At 37.6% G+C, this 21,555-nt stretch overlaps 1 protein-coding gene across 6 annotated transcripts in view; it reads left to right on the forward strand.

The window, feature by feature from the left end:
* The window catches only part of ARHGAP15 (Rho GTPase activating protein 15), a 638,954-nt gene that overhangs the window by 427,661 nt on the left and 189,738 nt on the right, over positions 1–21,555 (forward strand). For all 6 annotated transcript variants that reach the window (XM_055261923.2, XM_055261924.2, XM_063631362.1 and 3 more), the window contains one exon: positions 4,986–5,063. In XM_055261923.2, coding sequence (XP_055117898.1) covers positions 4,986–5,063 — 78 coding nt within the window. The remainder of the gene's footprint in view (positions 1–4,985; positions 5,064–21,555) is intronic.

Below are 21,555 nucleotides of genomic sequence, written 5' to 3' on the forward strand. Positions count from 1 at the left end.
CAAAGTGCTGGGATTGTTGGTGTGAGCCACTGAGCCTGGCCTAAAATAGAACTGTTAACAATAACTATCTTTGGAAAGCAGGTTGGGGCAGCTCCTGTACTTAGTTCTGATTGTATATTGTTCTATATGGTTTAATTTTTTTTTTTTTTTTTTTTTTTTTTTTACCATGGAAGTAGAGCAAAAAAAACTGTATATATTTTTAGAATGGTTTTTATGAAGTCATATAGTTATCCTATAGAATAAAATGATTCTTGTTTGAAAATCAAAATTGTGCCAGCTATTTCCTAAGGGAATCATTCTTAGGGAATAGCAAGGCTATTGAAGGATGGGCATCTCATAAGAAATTAACAATAATTAAATTAAAATGGCAGATAGGTACAAAATAAACACCACTGAGTCGGAAGAGAGATTAGAATTTTAAATTATATCCTGTACTCTCAGTCATTGAATTTAAAGTGTGTGAACAAATAAGCTAGCAAAAAAATGTTGGAAACACTCACTTCAACTTAGAGGAGGAGGCATAGGTCTGAATGGCACCGGAGCTTCTCATGTTTAGCTCAGAACCCAAGTAGAAATTTGGAAGGACCGAGACAGAAATGTGCAGGGGTTGAGGGCAACCTGAGTGTTCCTGTGCTCAAAGATTTTCGTCAGAGGGAGAAGCCAGAAGTTCAAAGTATTGCGAGAATCGCACTTCTTGTGGTAGCTCTGGCCTCCTAGGAATTAGGAAGCGCCATAAATCTCAGGAGACGGACTGTTTGTGCAAAATTCCCAGCCCACATGTGCAGACTGCAGAGGCTCAGATGCATTTCGTTGTGGGTCAGAAAAACAAGCAGGCTTTCAGGGCGCACCACTCAACCAGGCTCAAACTCCACATCTGCATGCTTTGTCCATCATTCGGGCTACCAAAAATGCTACCTAAACCAGTTTTCAACTATTTTTAACAGACTCGTCTGCATTGTCAAAAACTGTCCATGTTTTGGCAGATAAGCCAGTCAACCCCGGGCAGAGTGTTGGTCTTAGATTTCTTTTTGCAAAGTGTCTAAGATTTATGGTGGGAATTACTCATGACAGCTGCGTTCTTTCCACTGGGCTTAGACCACCACTTGGTCTAATAACTCCTAATTGTGTGTCTATCCCAGTCTAAGCTTCTTCAGGAAAAAAAAAAAAAGTGGCAGGGGGGAGGTGGGGGGAGACTTTTAAAAATCCCCTACAGCAATACCCAGTGATTTCTGCCAACAGTAAACACTATTTTGAAATATAAGAAGGTCAGCTGATGATGAAAAAATAAACAATATTTCAATGAATGTGGATTTCTTCAGAGAATTTTTCATACTACCATTAATGCCAGTCTGATTTAAGAAAAAAAAGTAAAATGACTTAGTTTTATCGTGTTCCCAAAGTATTTTTAGCATAACAGGCAAAAATCCTGTCAGCATTTACAGTCATGTCATTTTCTTGAAAGAGGTACCTCTCAAAGCGATTTTTCACCAACCTTCTCCAAAGCACAAAAGAGGTACCTTGAAGACACTGGTCATTTAAAAATCATACGAAGTCTAATTATATTTCCAAAATAAGTAGTTTGCAATCCAGCAAGGATAATGTGGTCATGAAAAGGATGTCCAAATCCACCGATTTACATTGGTTTGGTTTGGCATAACTTTCAAAGTTCTTGGAGTAAAAGGAGGATGGCACGTGAATAATTGTAATTTGGGTAATAGTCCTAGAACTTTGGGTTTGCTGTTCTGTGAGCCATTCATAGGAAAGCAAATCAACTTCAAGACTGTACCTATATAATTTATAACTGTTAAAATTCACTGATATGTTCCAGATTATTTTGCAAAACGTAATACCCTCCTTTTTAATATGTACTTTGTCATTTTCACTCCATTTATGTAATTTAAAAAGTATGATAGCCGGAGAGCATGAGCCATTCAAAGCAGGAGCCGCTAATGTCAGAGATCATTATCACTCACAAGATATATAGTGTTGGTATCTTTGAATCTAAAGGGCTTGGAAGTTGTGTCAAGACAGATTCGTATTGCATCTAATATGTTTTGCTTTACTCCCTTTTACTTTCTGGTTTCTATCTCCAGCCACAAAGCAGTTTCTCTGCTGTGACTCAGGTCTACAACCACAGTGGTAGCACAGATCTGATTTACCCTCCCTGTCTCCACCAGCTGTGCTCCCTCCTTTTATGCCAAAAGAAAGTTGCGTTATTACTTTAGGATGAGGCTGCTTTCTTTAAACAGTATACTGCTTTCCAATTGTTTATATGTAATATGTCCGATCCATACTACTTTTTCAAATGGTTTTGATTACTGGACTTAAAAAATTTTTTACAGAAATTTATGAAAGACCAAAGAAAGCACTTCTTATATTGTAACTGTCTAAGAGAAAAAAAAGTTTTGGATACAGGGAATTTCATCAGTTAAAAACCAGTTTACAACTGTATGCATTTTAATAGCATATAGAATAATATTTGAAAAGGAAGAGTGCTAACTTCAAAATAGACATGCACTTGATTTTACACCTTGTATAAATGGATATGCATATTAAAGTGATGATTAAGTAAGGCCTTTATTTGCAATTAAATTTTGAAATTCAAATAATTTCATTTAGAATAGACCTCTGATAAGGGTCTAGCTAATTAGCAAAACAAAATTTTTAAAAATGCACAATGTTCTCATTTTTATTGTAATAGATATTAATTCACATTTTATCTTTAATCATTGTAAATAGGACTAATTTGATTGATTTTAAAAAAACATTAGAATTTCTCATTTAGAGAACATAGACCCACATATTCCATTGATGTTTCTATTTTCTAAAATAATTATTTTTCTCTAAATTCCTTAAAATCAATTGATAATCCATGGGAAAAAATCAGGGCCACATTCATTTGATCAAACTTTGTTTGTTTGTGGTGGCAAGCATCAAGGTGACTTTATTCGCCACTCATGGTTCTGATGCCATTTGTCTACTTCCAAATCCAAAACTCTCCCCCAAACCCCCAAGCATGCCATTATGAACATTTTTCTGTAAACATTTCAGGGCCTCTGAGGGTGATTTTAGAGAAGAATTTTAAAATAATTTCCTCAGTGGCTATATGCTCAAAAAAATTAAGAGGGAAAACTTTGAGAAGGACACACTTGAATGTACAATTTTTAATATTTTTAAATCTATCACATTATGTAAAATTTCATAGGTTAAAACTAAATGCCAAACAGCATCTAATGACAAAGGAAAAAAGAAAATGATAAATAAGTTTTTTGTAAATTAATTTTTTAACATTCTGGGTGTAAGTGCATGAACTTAAGACCAAAATAGACCAATAATAAACGTAGGAATTAAATATTAGAAAAATTTTAATTAGGACTATTATCACATTTAAGCTGTCAAGCAGAAATTGTACTTTAAAACAAACAAACCGGAGTAGACATAGATTAATGGAGGTAATTTGTGCATCACAAAGAAAAAATATGTTTGATTTTTACAAATATATATGTCTTAGAAACTTTCACCACTGGCTAACTGGTATCCAGCTTCACCCAATTCCTCACAATTTATAGTTCTCAGGAGGAGACAGAGTCTCAGTAATTTCTTAGATTAGTCTAGAACTATAAAGTCACATCAGTTAATACATTTGTTAATAGCTATTCCATTTTGTTGCCATTATCTCAAGCAACCCTAAAGTTTATTACATGGAAGAGTAAAAACTATAGTGAATGATTGTCCTAAATTATGCCATTATTACCAATGTTATAAGTGACGTTATTCTACCGTAACCTCCCAATGAAATATTTTGCACAATGGCAGAAGTGTTCCTAATATAAAGTGTGTAAAAATGTAGAGATGGTAATGCAATAAATGAGCTCATTTTATGCCAGTAAAGAGCTTTGGGAAGCCTTTATTCTGTTATACTATGGCAATAATTTCTACCAATCTATTGAATACTATTGTGAATTACAATGATTATCCATGATGCTATACTACCTCCCTAGAGAAACTGCTAAGACCTCTGCGTCTGCTGGCAATCTCACCTAGGCCTCTCTGAGTTCCCAGACACATCAGAGAATATACATTCTTGACATTAAAATTATGTCTTCAGCATTTTTAGATACTATTATAGTGTTTGACTAAGTGTTTCCCTTTTCGTTTTCCTGTTTCTTCATTGTCCTCGTAACGTGGCCAAGAAATTAACTAGATTCTATAAATAGATGTGTGGAAAACAAGTGAATGATTACTGAAATTTACTGCCAGGATAAGTTATTTTGAACTACAGATGACCAGTTCTAAAATAATCTGAAACTCATTTTACCATTTTGCTAAAGATTTTATTTTTCTCTCCATAATGGAGCACCCCATTACCTATAATACACTAGGAATTATCAAACTAGCATTATATATAGAATAGAATTTTTACTCTTTAGTTTCAAATAATCAGACCAATATATGTTATTCTGTAGCAATCACAGGAAAGGAAGAATAGAATAGAATAGACTACAATAGAATAGAAATGGAGAGAAGAAAAAGAGCTGAGAAGAGGAGAGGAAGGAAAGAAGAGAGACAGAAAGGCAGGAAGACAGTAAATCAGGCCAGTAGCAAATGTCTCACAAATGTCTTGAGTTATTTTACCTTGCAGAAAAAAGGCAATAATACACAAATGTCTGGAGGTTCCCCCCTACCCAGTTGGATTCCTATATTTTCCTTGGAAATGAACCTTAAGTATACGATGTAATCCTATTCTACCCACTGCTCTTTTTGCCTCAATTAGACTCAAATTTATTGATGATAATTTTAATTATGACTGAACACCATGATTACTTTGAGATTAAAATTTTCAAGATCGCATAATTTAGAAGACGCAAATTAGTTTTCTCTGAAAAGAATAGATATTTGATGTGATTTACTCCTTTTCATAGTTTTCTTTTAAACCATCTCAGTTCCTATATGTGCTAATATAAAATATGCCCTTTTGTCTTCAGGTCTAGATGTTGATGGAATATATCGAGTTAGTGGCAATCTGGCAACAATACAGAAGTTAAGATTTATTGTCAACCAAGGTAAGTGATTTCCACTTCAGAGATTTTTTCAAACAGTTTCATATGGAACAATATTTCAGACACTGTGCTATATGTACTGTGAATAAATAATAAAAAAAACTTTAACAGGAGAATGAGAAAGTGGAAGATATTAAAAAATTATCAGAAAAGTAAAAGATAACCAACTAGTTTATCTAGAAATGAATAGAATATACAGAGAAACAAATTAATAGTTTATGTGACGTAAATAATGAATGGAACATGTCAAAATAAAAATTGAGGAAAGAATAGAAAAAGAGTAAAAGAAAAATGACCCACCCAGATTCAAAAAATGTTATTGGCTTATAATGGACACTTACTATATGTTGATGAATGAAAGAATGAATGCTGGAAAATGTAAAAGTCAAAATAACAGATAATAGAAAAATATATAGTAGGTAAGAAAAAAATTAGGAAACACATATGCCATCAAAGAGTTGTAAATTAAAACAATGAGATACCACTACACACCTGTTAAAATAGCTAAAATACTGACAACACCAAATGCTGGCTAAGATGTGGAGCAACAGGAACTCTCATTCATTGCTGGTGGAAATGCAAAATGATTCAGTCACTTTGGAAGAAAATTTGGCAGTTTCTTATGAAAATAAATGTATTTTTATTGTATGATCTGGTACTTCTTGGTACTAACCCAAATGAGTTAAAAACTCATGTACACACAAAAACCTATACACAAATATTTACAGCAGTTTTTTTCATAATTGGCAAAGCTAGAATGCAACTAAGATGCCCTTCAATAGGTGCAAGGACAAACAAACCAGAATACATCCATGCAATGGAATATTATTCAGGGATGAAAAGAAATGAGCTTTCAAATCATAAAAAGACTTAGAGTAATCTCAATGCATATGCTGAGTAAAAGAAGCCAGTGTGAAAAGGTATGATTCCAACAATATGACATTCTGGGAAATGGAAAACTAGAGAGAGTAAAAGATGAGTGGGAGCCGTGGGATGAGTTTGGGGGAAAGAGGGAGAGATGAATAGGTGAGTACAGGAGATTTTGAGGGCAAACAATTCTGTATGATGCTGTAATTACACATACATGTCATTACACATTTGTCAAAACCCATAAAATGCAACACAGAGTGAATCCTTATGTAAATTATAATATTTAGTTAATAATAATGTATCGATATTGGCTTATCAGTTATAACAATCTACCCCATTAATGCAAGATGCTATTAATAGGGAAAATTTTTGGAAGGGTGAGGAGATACACGTTAACTCTCTGTACTTTCTGCTCAATTATTCTGTAAACTTAAAACTGCTCTAAAAGAAGTCTATTAATTCAAAAAATAAAAATAAGAAATTAGAAAATGAAAACCAAGAAGACCAGTACATCTTAAGTTGGTGTTATAGACAGCACATAGGTTTTAAAATCATACAGATGGGGTAGAACTTAGACTCTCTCTTTGTATCCTTGGCGTCTTAACCTCCCTGTGCCTCTGTTCCCTATCAGGAAAAACAGTGGGGGGACGCCTTGGAAACATTTGGGAAAATTAAACTGGGTAGCATCTATGACACTTAGGAATGTGACTGACTCATGTCAGTTTTCTTTTTACTTAAAAACAGTCAATAGTGTCTTCAGAAGAACTCCAAATCTTTGTACTCTAGCTTCCCACTTAGCTTCTATAATAGCTGGCTTCAGGTCCTCTGAATGTTTTTCATAATACATTTAATATATAAACTGTACTCCCACATTTACATACTGTTGTGTTTTTTAATGTCTTTGCATATGCTCTTCCCTTTACTTTCAATATCCTCCTATCTTTTCCTTCCCATCCCACATACACAAGCTTCCAGCCTGGTAGATTTCTTCTTTTTCTTCAAGGCCCAGATTATAGCAATTTCATTCAAGAACCTCCAGTCAGATTTCTTCTGTGTTCCCCTCACACTGAGTAGCTGAATTTACAGTAGTACTTTCACATCTAACTTTTTAAATTCCATCTATTATAAGACCCATAGATTTAATGCCAACTTTTGGAAAGGATATAATCAAATGTACTCGGTGATTGTATTTCAGAAACATTAAAATTTGTAAGTCTTGGAATCAAAAAATAGGATACTGGCTGAAATGTCTGTCTCTTTCACAAATCTCTAAAAAGGTAGGACTTGAATCATCCTTGTATCTTTTCCCATTAACCAGTTCTAGCCTTGGTGTTTCCATACAAGGAGTTCCTCATACAGGGAGTTTTTAATTAATATTTGTTGAACAATGTGTGTGGGTGTTGCAGGTAAGAGAAGTATTAAAACTGGAAAGCACTCAATTTTCCAGCAATTCAACTTGGGTTGAACCAGTTTTTTAAATGTTGATTGCAATACTTTTGGCCACTTGCCACGTGACTCTTGTTTCTAAGAATCTCTGTAACTGAGAATCTCCACAGCTCTGCTTGTTCACTAATGCAATTCTTTGTCTTTCACAATTACTCTTTTTCCTGGGCAAAACACAGAACTAAACTTTATCTCATTCATTTATATTATTTCCATTTAACTGAATCAGAGTGCCCCCTCTGTGGGTAAAATTTGGATAAAATAGCCCTAGCCTCATATTCATTCTAGCTTATAACCAGCTAAAATCATTCTTATAATATAGTTTATGCTGAAACGATATCCTGATTGGGATTCTAGACAGCTGGGCAACACATTTCTTCTACAAAGAAGAAATCTCAAAACAGAAGCCATGCTAGAAACAAACACTAGTTGCATTTCCTGCCTTTAAAAAAATTATGCTCCGCAGTTTGAAAAGGCAGAGAAAAAAATCTGCAATGAAAATATGAAATCTGTCCATCTCATCTTTTGCAATCCAAACTTCAGCGTCCTCTGAGGCTATGTAACTGCTCATGTTTCCACGAGAATTGACAATGTAAAGCTGGACAGAGGCCTGAGTTGGTATCTGGTAGCACAGAATTGTCAGTAAACTGTCTCCCTGGTTTATAGCACTGTCAGAATGCAACATACTCAACACAAATTATGCTACATTAGGACCTTTGATACTGGTAACTTTGTCCAAGTTGTGTTATGGAGTTTTTTGAATTAGATGATAAGTGAAATGCATATACCAACCCCTTTCAAAATTTGCTAATCAGATTATCCTTTGAATGCGTTTTCTGGACTAGCCCCACAACCTTGTTGCTAATGCCATACCTTCCCCTCCATCTGGACCAGGACTCTAATAGTAGAGCTGACTTGAACATAATCAGTGCTGGGTGCAAAGAGATTGTAAGTGTACATGTGGCCCTCTGTGGCCCTCTCTCTGTATTGTCTCTGTGTGTCTAATACAATAAAATGGCAATGCAAGGAAAATTCCATGAAAGCATAAAGTGCTATGTAAAGGCAGTGCATCATTTTTGCAGTCTAAGATGAAACATAAATGATTTTTGCGTACCTGCCTTGTATTAACATATTTTATTCCTTCTTTATTCACCTTGTACATGTTTATTTTCTAGAAGGCTCTAAATTTACATTTTTAAACAAGTAAGCCCTGCCCACTGTTAGACTAGACAAATAAAAACTGATTTTTGAGATTTTCAAGACAGATGAATTGCAATTTATGTATTTCACTAACTTTCTTGAATGCTATAATCATCAGCAATTCTAAATACACCAGTTGAATGACTCAATTTGTTTTGGTTTTCTGTTTGACTTACTAAATCAGTGGGAATTAGATACCCTTATTATACTTACAGTTCAGATGACATGCAAGATATATTCAAAGTGTTCACTTTCGAAAAGCATTTCCTAATTATAACTAGTAATGATGATAATAGTTATTATCATAAAAGTAAGCAGCATTTTCATAATTTATTATGTGCCAGGCACTGTGCTAAGTACTTTATTTACATAATTTAATCCTTTCTTCCATCCCATAGAGTAGGCACTATTATTATTCCCATTTTACAGATGTAAAAACTGAGGTTCAGATATTAAATAATGTCCTAGTGTCATACAGCATATAAGTGAAGGAGCTAAGACTAGATCCCAGATCTGTCTGACTCAGAGCCTGTGCTGCAAACCACTGCCATTATTCTGCATTTCCAATTCATCAGCTGTTGATTATCTCTTTATAAAAGCAGAGATGAGTCTTTTCGTGCTGCACACGCTCGTTCATGACTTTCCTTTACACCCCGCCTCTTGGTGTTGGTAACTGATGAGTACTACCATTGGAGTTTTGCTAAAATTGTTCAAGAGCTGTTTGGAGAAACGCCAAACATCACAGTTACGAAGAAGCCTGGCATTGCCATTCTCTGTATGGCTTTATGTATCTATGTTTGGCCCAAGAAACTACTTTAACACACTATTCTGTTGCAGTCTTCGGGAAAGGGATCGAGGATTCTCGATTCACTAGGCTGTTGGTGCGTTTGTGAGCAGTGCTCTGCCCTGTTTGTTGAATTTGGTGACAGCTTTCAGTGACATTTTGCTGATACAGCTCTTGTGCTTTGTGAAGGCATCCCCAAAGAAAACTGGTCCATGACCTTAGATGTCAACCTGTCATCAGCCTGCGACATTGCGTTGATTCTTCAGAATGATCTGTGACCTCCTTACACTTTTCTTGCATGGGGGATACTCTGCAAAGGACAGACTTCAGCATGGAGGATGCTGCATGTCTTGAGAACTTTTGACAGAAAGTCTTGGAAATTCCCCCAGGCTAAATTCCCCCTCCTTCCCACATTGACACTTGGGTTTGAGCTGCCCATCTATGCCTTAGGCTTATTGCCCAAACTACAAATTCAGTTCAGACTCACTTGGTATTACTTAGACATCCTCTTTCACCCTTTGAAAATGGGACAAGAGAGATTGGCATTCTCTTTGGAAAAATCTAGCTATGAACCTTCCCAAGCCCATGAGCCAGTGGGAGAGCTATGAAGCACTGCCGGAAGAACTGATGGGAATTTTCCAGATGGATGTCTCTTAGTACACAGTTACAAATATTCTGTTTTCCTGAACTGAAGAAAATTACTTCTTACCAGGATTTTAGACATGTTTTTCTTTTTTCTTTTTCTTTTTTCTTTTTTTTTTTTTTGAGACGGAGTCTCGGTTGGTCTGTCACCCAGCCTGGAGTGCAGTGGCGTGATCTCGGCTCACTGCAACCTCCACCTCCCGGGTTCAAGCGATTCTCCTGCCTCAGCCATCTGAGTAGCTGGGATTACAGGCAGCCACCACCATGCTCGGCTAATATTTGTATTTTTAATAGAGACGAGGTTTCACCATGTCTTAAACTCCTGACCTCAAGTGATCTGCCCGCTTCGGCCTTCCAAAGTGCTGGGATTACAGAGTAAGCCACTGCACCCGGCCGACGTGTTTTTCATTTATAGAAACAAAATTTAAAGAAAAACTGTTAAGGACAACCTTCTCTACTTGTGCAAACAAGGAGGAACAAAATATACAATGCTATAAATCTACATGATCAAGAATCTTGTTTGAGTGTGTGTTTGTGAGCACACACAGGCACGTGCATTTGTTTTAAATGAGAGGATTTTTTTCCTTAATTTATAGTCTTGTAGATATCTTTATCTACCCAGATTTTATTGGCATAATAATCCAAATTAGATATTGGCTTAAAGAGATGGATGTGCTTAGTTTAAACATGCTAAGAATAAGCTCCATTAAAAACAAACTATTAGAAAAACAATTTTGTTTATCAACTGTGCCTAAACTACTTTAATATAGATTTGTACCTTAAAGCAAAGCCAAGCATTAACTTTAGTAGCTATCCTTGTGCTTTTCATATTATTCGCAGCATCAAAAATTGAATAAAAGAAAGAGAAAGTGAGAAAGAATGTGAACAATTGGCAGTTTCATCATGAAATAAGCAATTGGATGAAACAGAAAAAGATCTGAAAAAGGATTTCAAATTTCTGTTCTTATAAAATAGCCCTTGTATCAAGTCCATTCATTTTTCTATTAAGTTTATATTGCCCTCTTATTATTTTTAAAATGAGGTATTTCCTTAAGCCTACTCTACCCTCACCGCCAACCACAGCAACAACAAAACAAACTGTGTTATTTGCTTTATTCCATTCCACAGGGTGGTTTTTTGGTAAGTTGAATCATTGATATTGCACCTTTTTGGCTTTCATGTGACAAGATTATCTTTTAACAATGATTTATTTTTCCCATTAAAGTTGAAAAGATCACTTGACCATAAAAGAGCCAAACTCCAACATCGTTCAGGGCTTTGGAAACTTTCTTAGACCTCATTTTTCAGCTACATTGAGTCAGGGAGCTCAAAGACTACTGATGAAGCATGTATTGTTTTCTAGCTGCTTAAGAAAATGTACTGGCATTAGTAAATAATGCTGAACACAGAGGTCAAAAGAGTAAGTTATTCATGTTCATGCACATTTATATAGTTTCTGATTTTTACATTATAGTCCAAAAGTAAGTTTATGAATCCTGACAGTCTCCAAGACACACAAATCCTGGCTACTTATTTTAAAGCAAAACTATACCACACATTTACTGTGGATTGTATTTTCTAATGCATTACATACCAACCAATAATGAGCTGACCTAATGCTGTTGTGAAATAAAGGCAGAGACCATGTAATGGGGAAAAGCACCAGATAAAAGTTGAAGGATCAACCTCTTTATCTTGATTCTGAACTATTTGGAAGCCTAATAGAAACTATTTTAACCCCTTTAAATCACAAACTCTTCATCTCCAAAATGGGAATAATAGTGGAAATGTGAGGACTTTAGAAACTGAATCAGCCAGGGGATAGTTATTATTAACTTTAATTAAGACGGCAAGTAGGTAGATGAAATCAAATCAATATTGCATTTTCTTGGCAACAGCATGATACCAAATATTTATAATCAAATATGGTTTTTGCCTTCTACATGATTGAATTTTCCTTGATGATAATTGGAAGAAAAACCAAACAAAACTTTGGAAACTCTTTACTATCCAGTGTTTGAAATCATTACTAGCCAAATTCGTAGGCCTTCTGAATTCTTGGACACAAAAGAGAAAATTTCATGTTGTCAGTATGGTTTGGGAATGTTCTAAATTGCAAAGAATAGCTTCATGTTCATTGGAGAAGGGGAGTGACATCTACTGAAATTTAAAGTATTCAGTTGTAGCTTTTCCATATAGACTTGGCTACTGAGTCTAGAAATTAAATTAGTCAGAGTTATGTAACTACTAATCCCCAAGAAAAACCCCTAAGATATTTACAAAATTCCATCATGATCATCACCATCATCATCATCACAAATCATTGCCATAACCATCAAAATTAATAAGTAATTATTAAAAGCTTCATAGGGGCCAGGTGCGGTGGCTCACGCTTGTAATCCCAGAACTTTGGGAGGCCGAGGCGGGCGGATCACGAGGTCAGGAGATCAAGACCACAGTGAAACCCCGTCTCTACTAAAAAAAAAAAAAAATACAGAAAATTAGCCGGGCGTGGTGACGGGCGCCTATAGTCCCAGCTACTCGGAGAGGCTGAGGCAGGAGAATGGCGTGAACCCGGGAGGCGGAGCTTTCAGTGAGCCGAGATTGCGCCACTGCACTCCAGCCTGGGCGACAGAGAGAGACTCCATCTCAAAAAAAAAGAAAAGCTTCATAGGAAAACATACCATGCTTACTTCTGCTCTAACAACACTGTAGCAGCACTGGTTCCCGGCCTTGACTGCATATCAGAATTGTATTGCATATCTCCTGCTGCCTAACCATATTACTGCCAACTCAGCTACCTAAAGCAATACAAATTTATTATCTCACAGTTTCTGTGGGTCAGAAGTCTGGGCACAGCTTAGCTGAATCCTCTGCAAGGCTGCAAAATCAAGGTGTCAGCCATAGGCGGGTTCTCATCTAGAGGCTCAACTGAGGATAGGTCTGCTTCCAGGTTCACATGGTCATTGGCAGGATTGAGTTCCTTGTGGGTTGTTGGACTGAAGGCCTCAATCCATCATTGGTTGTTGGCCAAAAGCCTTATGGACCATCTTACAATATGGCAGCTGCCCTCATCAAAGCAGCAAGGGAGAGACAGATTATTAGTACAGCAGAAGTTTTAATCCCATGTGTAACATAATCATGAAGGTTACATCCAATCATCTTTGCTACCTACTGTTGGTTAGAAGGAAGTCACAGTTCCCACCTTACATCCTAGGGGAGGGGACTACACAAGGCATAAACACAAGAAAGGGGAGATAATTAGGGGTCATCTTAGAACCTGACTGCCATAAGAATCAAGTGGTAGAGCTTTTCAAAACTAAATATTTTTGAAGCTCATTCATTAAAAAATCCAATGTAAAAAGTCTGCAGTTTGAGCTATAAGTAAGTGTTTTAAAAAGAAAAACTCCCCAGATAAGTAGAGTGCCTAGGCAGGTTTGGAAACTCCCTGCACAATGGAAGCTAGTTTTATTCTGGCTCTCTAGTGGAGACATTACTTACCAAGACATAACATATACAAGATTTCCATTTGAAAAAAGCAGAAATAGACCATGAATGCCTGTTTCGATAACTAGTTTTCTAGTGAAGGGAAGTCTTCTCTTTGGCTATTGATTAATGTAAAAATGTTCAAAAACTTTTATGACCTGCTTCATTATATAACTAAAAACTACCATGGATATATTATGTATGTTATTAGTATGATTAAAATTATACATTTTACCATAACAATCCTTTTCCAAGGTTGTGAGTTCTGAAATAAATGAAAATAAAATGTGCTTTACCTAATCATTTGCTAACAAAACTAAGGGGTAAATACTATTGAAAAATGTAATACAATTATATCATTGCTGATAATAGGAGCATTTAATTGAGAATCTACTACATGACAGGTACACAAAGTTAGAGGAATCTCTGACCCTCATAAAAGTTTTCAAGGTAGATAAACTTTATTATCCACATTCTTCACATAAGAAATCATACTTTAGAAAAATTAAATAACTCTTAGGCCACAAAATTAATACAGTGTTGAAGCCAGGAGGTGAATCTATTTTAAACTTACTCCCAAAAATATATTGCCTGGTAGCTGGATTCAATTTACCATGGGGGAAGGGGGCAGAGAGATGTTATCTTCTTTTTAACATTAAGGAATCCCAAATCACTTATTCTCATTATAATACTATATTTTCCAGGTGTTCAGCCTATGGGACCCTCTATAAGAAAAAAAAAAATCCATTTTAAATTACCCATTTAATAAATAACCCCCAAATGCTTTGGGGATTATTAAAAGTAGGAAACTTGATTCATTTTTGAATCTCCAGCATAGCAAAGTGCCTGCCACTTTGAATGTATGAAATAAAAGTTTGAGTCTACAAAATAAGAGCATGATGAACATCTTATACAAACCAACTCTATATAAAATAACTTCATGTGTACATTATGTTAGGTTCCATTTTCTCAGCAAAGAAAACTCAAGCTATATTTTACATTATATTTTCTCTCAGATGCCTATAAGTTAGCACTTAATTTTAGACTGGATAAAAGAAATGAATAGTGAAAGATTCCATATCCCCATTTTCTGTCTCAACAAAACAAAGCTTGAGGCGAGATAACGTACTGTCCCTCAACATGGTATGTTATTAGTAGTTGAACATGTCACTCATGATATTGGAAATAGTGGTATAACTTGGCATGCCATCTTAGTCCTCCAAAATGTTGGAAATACTTAGGGTTGGATAAATAGCAGTGAAGTCATACTGCTCTTGCTAACCCCCAGGCCCTGAATTTTGAAAGCGTGTCTTTTGTTTTTGTTTTCACACAAGGATCCCTGTTGCTGGTAATTACAGCTTTAGTGACTCACATATATTTATATAGCACCTCTTTTCCAAGGTGCCCTATGTACTTTGGAAACATTTCCTAACAAAAGTGTGCTGTAGAAAAAAAGTATTCTCATCTCCTTAAAGCTGTTCCTGAAAAGGAAAGTAACAGTTGCAGAGATGGGAAGAAATTTTTTTCAGGTCCCCAAGCACAACGTGAAAATAAATATTCAAAGTTAACAAAAGCAGGGCTAAAGCAAGATTCAAACTAAGGTCTGAATGACTTAGAACCACACAGATTCTGTTATGCCCTCACGTGTATGGACGCACTGGAGAGGTGGTGGCAAATAGCCTCATCTGCTTCTCGCTTCTCTGAGGGTCCCAGCGCAGCAGGATTAATACGGAAGGGAGAGATGAGCTCCATAAAATAAGATTTTGACTTTTACAACATTCATTTGACAGATGCTTAAAGAGCGCCTACTAGATGCCAGGCAGTATGTGGGACACCGGAAATACAGCCGTGACTAGGACAAGTGACCTTTCCATTCACATGGAGCCTCCATGTGCATGGACATTGCAATCTATCAGCTAAGACCCTGGTGATGGGTTCAATGTGAATTAGTGAGAAAATACTAGGATCTGCAGGCATCCCAGGTCTGCTCCCTCCTCTCTCTCTGACCTCACTGTTTAGCTCTCTCCCCTCCTCATTATTTTCCAACCACCACAGCTTCCTTTCTTCCTCAGATTCATCAAGCTCATCCTCTTCCTGGGGCTTTTGCATTTGCTCCTGTCTACCGGAAATGAGTTTCCAGCAGATCCCCACAAGATGCCCCCCTTTCCACAGTCAGGTCACCTTCTCAGGAAGCCCTTTCCCGAATAACGCATCTCAGACATGCGTTCACCGTACTCTGCCTCCCGGGTTCACGCTATTCTCCTGCCTCAGCCTCCCAAGTAGCTGGGACTACAGGCGCCTGCCACCACGCCTGGCTAATTTTTTGTATTTTTAGTAGAGACGCGGTTTCACCGTGTTAGCCAGGATGGTCTCGATCTCCTGACCTCGTGATCCGCCCGCCTTGGCCTCCCAAAGTGCTGGCATTACAGGCGTGAGCCACAGCGCCTGGCCCCGCCTTGCTTCTTTATCTATCACCTCAGTGCTTGCCTTCCTCCTCCACACTGTGGCATCTATGTAAGCAAGACCTTCCCTGTCTTGCTCTCCTCAGTATCCCTAGCTCTTACTGTGCCTTCAAATAAAAGCTTTTTGGATATGAATGAATCTAACAAACAAGTGCATTAATGAGTCACGTTGGGCCACCAGCAAAGGATAGGCTCTGATCGAAAAGCAGGCTTTAGCCCTCAGGACCACAACCCAGACCCAGGAAAACATACAGCCCCCAAAAGAATATCTTAAGAATTTGAGAGTTGCTTTCTAATCAGTCCAGTGAAAGATGTTCCTCTTCCCAACCCTCACCTTCCACCTCCACCTGAACTCACTGTCTGCCAACCCAACATGGAATACATTGGAAAGACTTGGGAAGAAGAGGAGGAAGCTGCCAGGCTTGGAAGATCAGAGCCAGCCCTGCCAGCCTCGTCCTTTAGGCCAAAAAAGACTGCCTAAGAAACAGAGGATCCCCAAACTTAGGTGATACTAAAGCCACATTTAGGGTCTTATGTGAATTATATGCATTTCCATAGTGTGATCCCTTTCAGTGAGGTGATTTGTTGACAAGTCCCTGTCAGCTCCGTGTCTCGCTGTACCTCACCTTCTGTTTGCCAGAGAACACCTCTGGCTCAAATCACAAGTGGATGTCCTGGTCTTGCTATGGCTTCAATGAAGTAATATAAACTGCAAAATAGAATAATCAGGAAAGGAAGGAAATCAGCTAAGGGTATAAAATAAGGCCTAAATGCTGGGAAAACTGGCTAGTCATATGTAGAAAGCTGAAACTGGGTCCCTTCCTTACACCTTATACAAAAATTAATTCAAGATGGATTAAAGACTTAAATGTTAGACCTAAAACCATAAAAACCCTAGAAGAAAAACTAGGCAATACCATTCAGGACATAGGCATGGGCAAGGACTTCATGACTAAAACACCGAAAGCAATGGCAACAAAAGCCAAAATTGACAAATGGGATCTAATTAAACTAAAGAGCTTCTACATAGCAAAAGAAATTACCATCAGAGTGAACAGGCAACCTACAGAATGGGAGAAAATTTTTGCAATCTACCCATCTGACAAAGGGCTAATATCCAGAATCTACAAAGAACTTAAACAAATTTACAAGAAAAAAAACCCCATCAAAAAGTGGGCAAAGGATACGAACAGACACTTCTCAAAAGAAGACATTCATGCAGCCAACAGACATATGAAAAAATGCTCATCATCACTGGTCATCAGAGAAATGCAAATCAAAACCACAATGAGATACCATCTCACACCAGTTAGAATGGCCATCATTAAAAAGTCAGGAAACAGCAGGTGCTGGAGAGGATGTGGAGAAATAGGAACACTTTTACACTGTTGGTGGTAGTGTAAACTAGTTCAGCCATTGTGGAAGACAATGTGGCGATTCCTCAAGGGTCTAGACCTAGAAATACCATTTGACCCAGTGATCCCATTACTGGATATATACCCAAAGAATTATAAATCATGTTACTATAAAGACACATACACATGTATGTTTATTGCGGCACTATTCACAATAGCAAAGACTTGGAACCAAGCCAAATGTCCATCATTGGTAGACTGGATTAAGAAAATGTGGCACATATACACCATGGAATACTATGCAGCCATAAAAAAGGATGAATTCATGTCCTTTGCAGGGACATGGATGAAGCTGGAAACCATCATTCTGAGCAACCTAGCACAAGGACAGAAAACGAAACTCCACATGTTCTCACTCTTAGGTGGGAATTGAACAATGAGAACACTTGGTCACAGGGTAGGGAACATCACACACCAGGGCCTGTCATAGGGTGGGGGGCAGGGGGGAGAGATAGCACTGGGGGAAATACCTAATGTAAATGACAGGTTGATGGGTGCAGCAAGCCAGCATGGCACATGTATACTTATGTAACAAGCCTGCACGTTGTGTACATGTACCCTAGAACTTAAAGTATAATAACTTTTTTAAAAAAAGCCTAAAATAGTGGCCTAAATGAAGACTTCAAATGGGGATTTATTCATTCAAAAATATTTCTTGAAAACCTTTTATGAATCAGGATCTCTTCTGGAAAATCAGGCTCTGGTGGATCATCCATTTTGGTGTCAAGAGATACATAATACACAAGATAATTTCAAATGGTATCAGAACTTATAATCAAGGTCGTGATGTAATAGAGAAGAACAGATGGAGACAGGTGAGGTGGCCCTTGATTAGATGACCTGAGAAGGTCTCTTTGAGGAGGAGCCATTTGAATAGATTCTTGACCTGATAGGAAGCAGGGAGGCATGGAGAGATGTGGGGGGAGTGCAAAGCAGGGAAACTGGTTCTGGGGAATGAGGGCTTCTGTGAGATCAGGACACACAGAAGGCCAGAGGGATGGGCAAAGCCAGGCCAGGTAGGCCTTGCCAATCAAGATTAGAAGCTTGGCTTTTTTTCTAAGCTCAGTGGAAGGTCGGTGGGGTGTAGGGCAGCAGTAAGCAGAAAATCAGCTGAACCTATTTATTTGTTTGTTTTTAAATTATTCCACTGGCTAAGAGAAGAATGAATTGTAGGGGGAAAGAGTAGATACAGGGGACCAATTAGAAGGTTGCTACAGTAGCACAGTCAAGCTATAATAATGGTGGCTGATTTATATGAGGGAATACTTCATATTCTATTTGTCTTATTTTCCATACGCCTTTTAAACCATTTCCTTTAAGCAATGAAGTGTAGAGAGAAGAGTGGCCCAAGAGTTAGAAAGCCTAGGTCAATTTCCATGTCACCTCTTAATAATTGTGTTGTCTTGCCCAAGTCATTTAACCTCCCCAGGTCAATTTTATTATCTTTAAAGCAAGAATATATTTTCTTTTAAGATGAGTCAATCCCATGAGATAATGAGCCTGTTACAATGGAAATTGCTACACCATATGGAACTTATATCTAAATGTGTCCCTTACAACCATCCTAATGAAGAAATCTATTGTAATATAATGAAGTATAACATTTTTTAAAGGAAAGAATATTTTATAAAGAAAGGGCTTATCTCAAGTTCTTCTTGGATTATTTAAATGTCACTCAAATTTTCCCTGGAACCTCCCCACAAGCCACAAGAATCACTCGTCATTTTAAATCCTATGTTTACATCTTCAACTACTCAATTTACAATAATCTCATATTGCATATGATGTTATATATCACTAGTGAAAAATCACATGCTTATATCTTATCTACTCAACACACTAAACATTTCTTAAGGGCAGAGTTCGTATCCTTTAAATCTGTCTCTCCTACTTTACCCAGAAGAATATCATGCACTTGATAGAAGCACTATACATTTTAATTTATTGATTGATTCCATCCAGAGTTGGACCATTTTTTTATTAAAGAAGGTGAGGAATTTTGCACATGCTAGAGATCAGTCTCAAAGTGAACAATTTTTCACTGTATACTATTGAACTCAGTTCCAAAAACAATAGCAAGAAATACATAAAATGTTAGCATTAGGTATTGGTGATTTTTTTGTCTTTTTTCAAAACACCTTCCCAATTTCCTGTAATTTACACATATTTCTTTTGAAAACAGATATTAAAAGAAGAAAATATATGTCTTGTTTCAAACAGTTAGGTCAATCCGTTTTTAACAGAATAGAATTTACAGAACATACCAAGACAATGTCAGTACTTGAGTTGTCTAAAGCAGGGGTTTCCAGCCCCCCGGCCAGGGGCCAGTACCAGTCCATGGCTTGTTAGGAACCTGGCAACACAGTAGGAGGTGAGTGGCAGGTGAGAGAGCATTGCCCCCTGAGCTCCACCTCTTGTCAGATTAGCAGTGACATCAGTTTCTCACAGGAGTACACACCCTATTGCAAACTGCACATGGGAGGGTTCTAGGTTGCATGCTCCATATGAGAATCTAACACCTAATGATCTGTCACTGTCTCCCATAAGCCCCAAATGGGACTGTTTAGTTGCAGGAAAAAAAGCTTGAGGTTCCCATTGATTCTACATTATGGTGAGCATGTAATAATAATAGAAATAAAGTGTACAATAAATGTAATGTGCTCGAATCATCCTGAAACCATACTCTTCCCCCTTACAATCTGTGAAAAAATCGTCTTCCACGAAACTGGTCCCTGGTGCCAAAATGGTTGGGGACCACTGCTCTAAAGCACTTGAAATTCTATTTCACTAAATCTTTGTAAGAAAGCTACCCACTTTATAGATGAACTAAAGTCCCTATGGGTTCAAATGAGTTGCTAAGAGTTGCATTTGTTCATTCAGCTGAGATTTTGAGAAGGCATTATGTGTTTCTTGGTAATTTAGAGAGAAGGTGGCATTAAAGCCCAGTCATGGTCTCCTAACTTCCATGGGATTCTAAAAAGCCCATGGAATAATTCCCCTTAAATAGCAGCAGGTATTGGTGGCATCTGCCTTTCTTGCTGTTTCACCATCTCCTCATCCTTTATACTTCTCCAGATTGTTTGTCTTTTTGTGGTCTCCTCACTCTCTGGCTACATTTTTCCTGAGCAAGTACCCCGCTCCCCCTTCTTGTTAGTCTATGACTTTCATGTCTGGCAACCATAAGGGGCTCACTCACCATTATCTGCTTAGGATGTTGGAATTCAATATCCCATCAGTCCTAGGGGCTGGACTATGTATGCATATTATTATTTGATAGGTCCCAGCAGAACCGTCTTTCAAAGCAAGATGCACATCATCAGTGGTTTTCCTGATGGATGAGCTCACCTCCTTGACACAGATCTCATGATTCTTGGCATAAATCTCAACAGGAATTAGCTGCTTCTTCCACTGTGTTCCCATAGCATTTTGTCCCTGTGTTTCAGTACTGGTTTTAGTCTATTTCATATGCCACTTCTCTCCCTTTCCTGACTGTTAGTTGCTGGCGACTGAGCTATTTTTCAGTTTCCTCTGGATTCCTCCCTATGCCCATCATGTGCCATCTTCATTGTAGGCTTTCAGCAAAGCTGTGCCTGCCAGATCCTCTTATTTCTGAGTGCCAAAATACTCAGCATTACACTTCTACCCCACAAAGATCTACCTGGCTTAAAACCATACCCACCTGTGTGTGCCTTTGGAGCCTTCATTTCACCCCTGTCCTCACCCCGACACCTGCAAGACACTGAGTCTTACTGAGCCCACTTTCTCCATAGTCATACTCCATGCACACAGCCATCTTCCCCATTCCTCTCTCCCTCTCCCTTTCCCTTGCCCTGTTCTCAGCGTTATCATCCCCATCTCTCAAGAGTCCACTCAGACTTTCTAAGGTGATCATTTGTTCATCTGAGTACAGTAGGTCATGCTTCCTGCTACTCCTGGGAATATAAGGTAAGAGGCCTCATATAATCAGGTAAATAGTGAGGATTTCCAGTCTCTACATAAGGTATTTTCAACAGTAATGTTGACTCACCTCAAATCACACCACTTAGACAGCTCTAAAGCCAGGCTTACCTGGAATTTTCTGACTCATGAAACTCTTGTCTCTGTCATAGGTGTGTTTTTACTTCTGAATTAACACAGCCATCCTGAGTCCTAAATCCACGTATGATTTCTGAGGCCACTACTCTCACTACTAA

This window comes from Symphalangus syndactylus, chromosome 22 (assembly GCF_028878055.3).
Source record: "Symphalangus syndactylus isolate Jambi chromosome 22, NHGRI_mSymSyn1-v2.1_pri, whole genome shotgun sequence".
In the NCBI taxonomy this organism is placed as follows: domain Eukaryota; kingdom Metazoa; phylum Chordata; class Mammalia; order Primates; family Hylobatidae; genus Symphalangus; species Symphalangus syndactylus.